This window comes from Pezoporus flaviventris, unplaced genomic scaffold (genome assembly GCF_033815535.1).
Source record: "Pezoporus flaviventris isolate CSIRO_AGI_PZ_B2104156 unplaced genomic scaffold, CSIRO_AGI_Pfla_v1 ptg000007l, whole genome shotgun sequence".
Lineage (NCBI taxonomy): Eukaryota > Metazoa > Chordata > Aves > Psittaciformes > Psittacidae > Pezoporus > Pezoporus flaviventris.
The window spans coordinates 93,338,104-93,347,841 of record NW_026892555.1 but is presented as its reverse complement, the minus strand read 5'-3'; the positions used below and the strand labels follow the sequence as shown (position 1 = coordinate 93,347,841).

General features: G+C 36.7%; 1 protein-coding gene across 3 annotated transcripts in view; it reads right to left on the bottom strand.

Moving 5' to 3' along the window:
- Window positions 1–3,765: 3,765 nt before the first annotated feature.
- The window catches only part of E2F3 (E2F transcription factor 3), a 42,665-nt gene continuing 36,692 nt past the window's right edge, over window positions 3,766–9,738 (bottom strand). For 2 of the 3 annotated variants that reach the window (XM_061449577.1, XM_061449579.1), the window contains exons 6-7: window positions 6,817–6,955; window positions 3,766–6,105 (exon numbers count right to left, since the gene is read on the bottom strand). In XM_061449577.1, the coding sequence (XP_061305561.1) occupies window positions 5,840–6,105; window positions 6,817–6,955 (405 nt within the window). In that variant the 3' untranslated portion in view covers window positions 3,766–5,839. The remainder of the gene's footprint in view (window positions 6,106–6,816; window positions 6,956–9,738) is intronic. The other variant, XM_061449578.1, reaches the window with a different exon arrangement.

Below are 9,738 nucleotides of genomic sequence, written 5' to 3'. Positions count from 1 at the left end.
AAAAAAAAAAAAAAAAAAAAAAATCAGTAATTCAGTAATTCCCTCAAAATAGATTGCCAGTAGCAACTTTTCTGCTTAGTCTGGAAGACATTGATCAAAATATTTAATGTGAGATGGCTAAAGTTTCTGGTATTGTTTTCCTCCAATTTAGGGCTAAGAGCAACTTTTGTGATAAATTTTTAGAAGACATCAGTCTGTGTGTTTTAACTTGGATGGCTAAAGCTAAGGCTCTAAGCAGACAGATTATTAAGTGTATAGTTTTCTTTATCAAAGTGTGACAGAGGGTGAGCATAATATTTTTGCTTTGTTTTTAATATACACAATTAATCTAGAAAGATTATTGCATCTCTAGCATAGGCTGCTATGGAACATTAAAGTCACCATTTCTTGTGATAGCATTTGGAACATTAGAAAGAGCCTCTGGAATCATTTTATTCTCCAGATAGCAGATTATAGCCTCCCTCAAACTGGAGGGAAAGTGAATGAAAGCCCGAAGTGTATTCCATAATAGGCCTATTGGTCTGCTAGTAGATAAAATTTGGCAACTTCTACCCATGAATAGAATTTGTCCTCCCTCTCCTTTTTCTTAAAAACTGGTGTTTATTTTATGTCACACTTACCTGACAATGTTCAAAGGCAAAGAAAGGATAACAATGAGAACAAAGTAACAGGAGAGATTTGAAGAGGAGAACTGGGACAGAAAGAAACAAGCACTTCATTTAAATCAGTCTTGTAAGAACAAATCATTCTGGGCAGGACTGAGCACTATTAATATCACCCTGGCCTCATGATAGAGTCATTGTTACAGCTGAAGATACATTTGCCTTTGTGATTGGTCTTTGTTTAAGCACAGAAGTGCTTCTTGGAGATATTTTCAGTGAGACAGTGTGATGTGTAATTCATTATTTTTGTAGTACTTTTTAGCCCAGAAGAGAATGGAGGAAAACACTTTAAAATCTGTAGTTGCATTCATCTGTTTTCAACATCCTCTCTTATAGTATGGTATAAGCAGTCCTTAGTACATCAGTAAGTAATGAGATATATATTACCAATCAAGTATTTTAACTGCTTCCTGATAAGGTTAGTGATTCTTTTTCTTTTCAGTTTCCTGTGTTTAGTTTTCTGAGTATTTCACATGCAGTCCTACAGCTAAACATTTCTATTCTGGAAGCACTGCACTACCCCACAGTTATCTTGACTAGCCAAGTGTTTGCTTAAACAGAACTGAGCAGACATCAATGATGTTTTATGGTTGACTAAAAAGAGCAAAGCATAGATAGCCTGCAAGACCTACCCAAAAATCTCCACATGAGGTTGAAAAATGCTGTTCATTAAAGGGGAGGCAATGAACTCCAAGAGTGGCTCCCAGGCAGGAATAACCCATGAGTCCCATACCTAGTGACATAAATAGGCCATGCTGATCAGTTTCAGCATGATCCGGCAAGTCCTTACTTTGTCCCGCTGCCAAGAAGTCATAATATCAAGCAGCCCTTGTGCCAGCACAGTCCTGTTTAGTTGCAGGATGTAGCCACAGATGGGAGGCACTCTTTAAGTGCTTTTGAGGCTCGCAATTCAAAATTACTTTGCAGAATTTTCATAATAACAAATAAGGCTGCACACAGACTGCTGGTAGTGCAACTGGTAGCAAGGGAAGCAGATGAGTCCCTACCACCTCCTGACTGCAGGAAGGAAGTATACCTATATCTACATGAGAAAAGCACTTTTTAAGATGCAGCGGCTGGCAGTGCAAGTCCCAGTTCTGGCCTTCTGTAGACTGGCAATATACATGCCTCAGTTCCTTGGATATCCAAAGAACAGCTCCAGAGCACATCCTTTCCACGTTGCCTGCATACCTTGCTTCCTGCTCTACAAGGTTGGTAGACTCAGAAGATGCCAGACTCTGGCTAGGTTACCATCTTAAGTCATTCCAGGTTTTGCAGGAGTTGCTGGTAGTTGGATAATACAAAAACTACTAGAAAAATAAAATACAAACCTCAGGTTTAGCTCATGGTTAGAAGACACATCCTTGGTTGTTTTAGAGCATTTCAACAACTTTAGGGAAGGCAAACAACCTGGGAACTGAGGGCCCAATTTTTACATGACAACCCAAATCTCTGATAACATGCAGTTCTGGGTGTAAAAGTAAGTGGGAAGACACACAGGAAAAAAATGGAGAGTCCTGCAGTTACATATGAGAAATCATATTTCTTCCTCTATTCCTAGAGTTTAGGTAAATTTGGCTGGTCAGCAACATTCAGCACCACTCAGAATTGATAGCAACCCATTTTTCTGTTAGGTATAATAGAAAACCGCTTATACTGCTAAATTTAGTGCTTCTAAACATGTAGCAATATTTCATGCTACAAGAAGTACCTTACATATCTTTCATACTTTATTTCTACTATGAAAATGTCCATGTCTGCATCAAGACTGGTGTAATTTATTCTTTCAGGTATAAGTCAAAAAGAATAGAAAGTGATAGCATTTGGCATTTGCAGGTAGATGAGTTCTCACTGTAGATTCAAGAGCATGAAGCCCCGTTTTTTTAAATTCATGTGTTAAAAGAGTATAGTTGCCTATCGTTCAGGCTGGTTTTGACAGATTTCTCAGAATCCTTTTCCATCTGCTTGTAGCCAAGGAATGCAGCACATGCAAGTCCCTGTAAAACCTCCTTTAACCAATAGTTGTACACCGAATAATGTTGAGACACACCATGCTAGCTTAGGGGAGCAGAATTAGGTATTTTAACTAGCTGTTGGGGTTTTATTTCCTCCCGCAACTCAGCAAATCTGAAGTTTACAAAGCAGATGCAGAAAACAGGAGGAGAAAGAGAGAAATTACATGAAAACTGGCTATCAGTAGCAGATTCTAATGACAAATAAGTGCTTAGGGCGGATACAAAACAGAAAGCCCAAGATAGTCCAGGGAGCTATGATGGACAGGACAAAAAGATTTACTGTCATCTCTGCTTCTAAAGGAGATCAGAGAACAAGTCTTCTAGCTCTTCTTTGTTATTTATTGGGAATATAGAAGAACAGAGGATTGTCTCTATAATCCTCCTTTCAGTACTGCTGTGTGCAGAAGTTAAAGAGTATGGACTGGTGCAAAAAGAGATAAAATAGTAGCCTCTTCCTTGTGCGCAGGGAAGATGACAAGATGTACAACTTGTTCAGAAGTAACATTTAAGCAAACAACCATATTACTGTGATTTTTACATCCCCATAGCTTTTTTTCTTTTAGTAACCAATAGCTGTGCATCTAGAAAGGTGCAGCACCAAGAACAGAGAGGGAGTACAAGTTTATAAATGCACATCTGGTGCATGAGGCTGTTGGAGATCACTCAATTACACAGAGAATTCCTTTGTTTCAAGGCTACTATTAGGAAAGTTCCAGGCAATTATCAAGTGGAAGGTTAAACAGATCTTCAATAATTTCTTTCTGTGATTTAATCTTAGAATAACCCATTCTTATGAATTTTGCAAGAAGTCTGTTCATAATTCACATAGGAGAGGCTTGTGTTATCCCAACTTCTGGATCTCCTACTGTGTCTCTTTTAAATATGTCTTTTATTCTTGTTTCACTCTAGCTTTAAAAAAACCTGCTGAACTTATTATTAGCATAATAAAAAAATGGGATTGAAACCTATCTGGTGTCAAATGAGTATGAGTACTAATAATGAAAATAGTAACAGCTAGGTTAGGTTCCAAGAAGGAGCATGATAGGCACCAAGAGCAAGAAGAATTTAAATAGCTGTATACAAATCTCAACTCTTTAAAAAATCCTTTTTATTGATTCATTACCATACAAAATTTATTCAAATTACATCCATTTGAAGTGGTAAGATCACAGCTAGAGAACAGGTCATCCTTTAATAAATCTATTTACAAAACTCACCATAAAAGCTTTTTCTTGTTGTGTTTTTGGGGTTTTGTTTGTTTTTTTTTTATTATTGTTTTGTATTTTTTTTTTACAGTATTTTACAGAGGTTTATTTTGTGTTTTCTTTTTAAACTAGCATACAATGCAAAGCTAAGGTAGGTTAGTATTTTGCCCACACACATTGGGACAAGTGTGTTACATTTATACAAAAAAAAAAAAAATAGATGGTCTGCATTAGTCTTCATTTTCTCTTCCTCACAAAAGTGCCCCTTTGTCTCGCAAGTCTTCATGCTCACACAACTTTTACTTTCCTCTTCTACAAGACTTTAAATACTACAATTTTATTTACAGATCCACATCTAAAAAAAACTCTTAAAAAAATTACAAACCAGCTAGAAAATATCCTGGCAGTGTTTACAAATTAATTCTATTGTACAAAACTGCTAGATAACTAAAGTGTGAGTTGAGAACATACATCAACTTAAATACAACTGCTGAATGATCTATGCACACATTTGTACATATAAACACACACTTAACACTGTTTAACAGTTCTTTGTGTTGCCCTTTATACATTTGTTATATTCCAAAACTCACACAGTCATACAGTTTTCTTATTAGTACTGTGACTTCTTGCCTTTTCATGTGTGAGCTTTCATAGCAGCAACTCAATGGTACCAGAAAACCTGCATACATCATATTCTACTACAGTACAAATAGTACTAATTTTCTGAGTATGTCAGATAAGCACAGCAGTAATGCAAACAAAAGGATTATATGGGCATCATCTAATCAACATTACATTAATTTAGCCCAGAACATGGCAACATATTTTACACTAAGAAAAAAAAATTATTTAAGACTTCTTAGAATTCCTCTCACGTTCAAAAAAATAAATATTGGTACTATACTATACTACCAAAGATCTTCAAAAAATAAATGCAATTCAGTTGATGTGGTACTTACAGTTATGTATTTTGGAAAAAAATTAGTTCCATTTTGCTGGCTGAAGAGAATTATAAAAAGCTGTAAGCAGAGGAAGCTAAACCCACTGAGATAAATCTGATATATTGAACAAACAAAGCTTGGCATAAGTGTTTTCCATACAGGGAAAAACCCACAGTGCATCTCTAGTAGGCACTTAACACAAAGCCCCACTTAGTACCACAAAAATTTATGTACCAGTTCTAATGCACACTGGGGCAGTAAAATTGAACTGTGCATCTTCGTTCTAGTTAAAGAAAAAAAAAACCACCAACAAAAACTACTTTCACACGCGCACACACACAAGCATTTTTAAAAATCTGAGATTACTACGAGAAGTGGCAGAACTTTATACTTTTCAATATTTGCAATATACACCATATTTACAGTGTATTTTTTTATTAAAAGCTCTTAAGGACATAAGTATTTGACCTCATAATGAGACATATACACAGCTCAAAATGAGCATTATGACAGCAATTTAAACGTTCCCACAAGTAGCTGAAGAACCCCTTTTCACACTTTCGCATTACTTCATATTTATGTTCACTGCAGGTACAATCCATGTTGTGACACTCAAAAGACATGCATTCTCTGCAGAAGGCACGACCTGAAAATACTATTAGAAAATTGTTATTTAGGACTAAACCAGTTCGTTGAGCCCTTCTCCGTAAGCCCACTTGTCGCAGTAAGCAGAGACTGGAGGAGTGTGAAGACAAAACATTTACAGTCACCTGCTTGCACTTGCTGACTCACAGGGCGCTGGAGCTGAGGGTCAAAGAGAAGGCCTTGATGTAAAAGCCATCGCTTGTTGTTTATAGATTTTAGGGAGTATTTAACTAAAATATCAGCACTGTTTGAGAGCCTAGTTTATTTAATAATGCTATTTTATAGTAAGGAGGGGATAATTCTGAATGATGGCAGGTTTTTTGATTTCATTAAAAACATGATTTAGACATGGACAGCATTTTAGAGAATCAGCTGTATATAAATTCATCCACCAGTGAAGGAAGCTTTTCTAAATCATAAGCATCAAAGAGGTCACTGATGCCTTCTTCATCCCCAAGGCTCAGCAAATAATCTTCCTGAAGCAGAGGAGGCAACAAATTCACAAATGGTCCTTCAAAGTTTGAGGGAATTTGGTCCTCGGTCTGCTGTAGGAGGTTGGCTGGAGAAGCCAATGGAGAGATTGTTGCCATATTTACTGAGCAGTCACCTTGTCCTGAGTTAGCAGAACCCACTTCTGTAAAGAGGGAGAGAAAAAAATAATGATAACACATTTCATCTCATTAGAAGTATCAGACACAGGTCAAAGTAGCCACTAAATAAAGGGCCTTTCGTAAAGCATTATTTCAGCAATAGCCTCCATGCAGTTTCTAGCTTGGTTTTGATATGTTACAAAAAGCTTTCTCAGAAATGCTCATGTTGCTGTCAGCACTGACTTTTCTACTAAAATTTTATTTTACAAGGTTTAAGCAAATACTGGGGAGAGCGGGAACAGGAGTGGAAATCAGGTGTAGTAAGAAATGCCCATTTTTTGGTGGAATTCAAGTCAAAGTGAAAACTTTCTAGGGAAGAGATGTCATCAGTTATATTATGTCACTGTGTAGATGCATATACCCATACACAGGGATTTCTCCCTCTTGTATCAAGGTGAATCTTTGCTGCTACTGCCCTATTTGAAAATACCAAAGGAACAAAATTGTTTCTTTTTCAGTACTGCCTAAACTTTGGTTACACATGATATGCAAATAGGAAACTTGTTTTAAACAACTGATGAGAATATATTTCCCACTAGGTAAACCAGAAAGGCACAGTGTAAAATCAATACCTTAGCTTTCACTTCTTAAAAAAATAAAGCCAAAAAATAAAAGCTGGATATCTGAAGTTCAAAATGAAATCCTGAATGACAGCATAAAGGATGGCCATTAGCATTTCAAAGATATAAGCTTACCTTTGGAAATGGTTTTGGAAATATTCCCATTGTGGTCCTGACTATAGGTTTTCATTGGACTGAGGGCATCGTTTTCCTCTGGGCATAGGTAAACTTCAATAGGTCCTTGAGTACTAGATAAATGTATCAATGCACTCTGCTAAAAAACCCAAACCCCACCAAACATCAGTTAGGTGTTATACCACTGGACACAACAGAATATTGACGATACAGAGTGAATTCTTACTGGGGTGTGAGTGTTTGAATACACTTTTTATTAACCAAAAGAACCTGAAGTCACCCATGCATTTTTTTTGAATATGTGTAAGACTTGGCTGATGTAGACTGGAAGAGAACGTGAAAACTTCTCCCACTGTCTCTAGTGCATAAATCTCAGAAGCCCACCATTTTACGTGTTGTATCATAACCAGAGAGGTGTAAAAGACTGAACTTCTATTTTCTTACAACCACAATAACCTGGAGCATTCTGATGGAATGGAACTATAGGATGAAAGTCACAGCTTCACTCATAACAATATTATTAGATCTATTTGTGTAAATGTTTCTGCTTTAAAAGGCTGCCAAAAATCTTTCCCATTCCTCCAACAGCTTTCAGCACTTATTCACACTGGACACAAACAGCTATATGCTGTTTCCCTGTTTATCAGCGAAGTTTTTCCAAATAACAAAAAAAGAACAACAGATGACATTTTCTTTACCCAAACTTACTTATGTAAGTCCTTCTACCCCCTCAAGGCAGCAGTTCTGATGGTGGTTCTGAGTAACAGGAACTCAAAATTCCCCATAAGAAGTTACATTTTCTTAACTTTGATGCACTGATGCAACAAAACAAGCTGACGTATATAGACATTGAACATCTGCAAAGTTGCTCTTTGTGTTATGATGGAAAAATCATAGCTGACTAGTTAAAAATAAACCTGCTCCAGCTGTATTGCATTAACAGTTTTAAAAAGCATGAACACAGGCTTTATACACCTCTTTGCAGACTTGTTTCAGATACATTTTATTGTGCCCTTTGACACAGTAATTCAGAAGTCCTCATACTATTTGCATTCTGGCAGTTATGTAACTTAATAGACAGCATTTACAAATACAGAGAACAACTGAACAGGGATGCCCCAGAGCAAAGAAAACATTTAAGTGTGCTTAGGCAGTTGGAGAAGGTACTGTTGAGTGACTGGGGCATGTAAAAAAGGCACCAAACTGTAACTGCAAATGAGAGAAAGAAATAGAACTTTACTGCCTGAAGCTATAAATGAAATAAGTTGGGGGATAAGAGAAGTCTAGGCACTAATTTTAATGATTGTGTGCCTGATCTCACTGAATTAAAAAAGGAAAAAAAAAAACCTCAAAGCATAATGCCTAAGAGAAAGAAACAGGAAAGGAAGCAATGATAACAGTGTGTATTTATAGATACTGATAAAAGACATCCCTTCCTCATTGTAGCAAAATGATTTCTTCTTCTAAAACCTGCACCTAGGTTCAAAGGGGAAATAAAGGGCAAAGGCAGAAAACAAAAAAATCCAAAATAAATAAAAAAGGAAGAAAAAAAGAAAAGAAAATCATTAGGATAATGAGCCTAAGGAAGTGAAGAATAATTTTCGGAAAAAAAGCAACTGCTAAGGATGAAGGACTAATGCACAACTATGAACACAACACATAGGAGTTTGGGGGTTAACCCCATCTCCAATTGCTCATTGAGTGAAGAAATTAAGTACACTTTTTGCATCTCTAAAGCAGTGGTTTGTACAAATTACTTCAGTTTGCCCCACATACTTGGGTCTGTCATAACAACTGGGAACTGTAAAGCAGCACACTTTTGCCACCAAGAGATAAAATCCCAGGAGTAGCTGGACCATGTGGCTTATAAACCATGAGAGGAATGAAGAAAAGTAAAGCTACTCCCTGAGGATATCTTCAAAGAAAAGCCACGTGAAGAATTTTTTCTCTTCAATTGTGGCATAGGTAAAAGAAGCAGCTAAGTTACCCCAGACATCTACCTGAGATAAAGAGAAGAAATAAAGTGAGGGTGAAAAAGTGAGTCAGACATCTCATACACAAAAAAAGCAAGCCCTCAAAGAGAGAGACAGAATGTGGCTTGAGTAGCAATGGGCAACAGAAGAGAGACACAAATGAACACAGTATCAGAAATAGAAGTACTTACAATAACACAGGAAAAGAAATCCCTACCTCCTTCAGTCCTCACCATAGCAAAGCACACTAGCACAATGTACAATGTTTTACAGAGATGTATAACATGAGTGTCAGTGAAGCAAAGATGATGATGGAATAAGGACGGGCGTAAACCCCGGGAGTAAACCACAAGTTTCTACTATAACTGTAAGACTTAGGGAAAAAATCCTCCATGAAAACATGTTGCAATAAATTAGGATATCAGTAATGAGAGTCAGAAGGTGCTTAAGGCATCGAGTTATCCGTGCACTTTATGAATAAAACTACATGAAGTGTTAGGGGGAAAAGAGCCGAATCTCTTCAGAGAAAGATTTTACATGGCTGAAAACAGGAAATCTCAATTGTTAAGGAAGAGCTATTCTTCACATGAAATATGGCAGAAGAGAATATCTGTAAACAGTGTGGATTACTCTGAAGAAAAGCTGGAATTAAGAGGAACAAATAAAGACTGCCCTGTGCAAATTGATTTTAAAAGTTCCCCTTCCTTTTTATAAAAAAAAAAAACACAAACAAAAAACCACAACAAAAAAAACAACAAAAAACCCTCAACCAAAACTGCCCCCCCCAAAAAAAAAACAAAACCAAGAACCAAAATAACCACACAACAACAAAACACAACAAAAACCCAACATCCCTAAGTTTGTAAAACAGATGAACATAGACTGTATGCCAGTATAATCCAACTTGAGCAGCAGTTACCACAGTAAGACTCACAATACACTTGCTCCA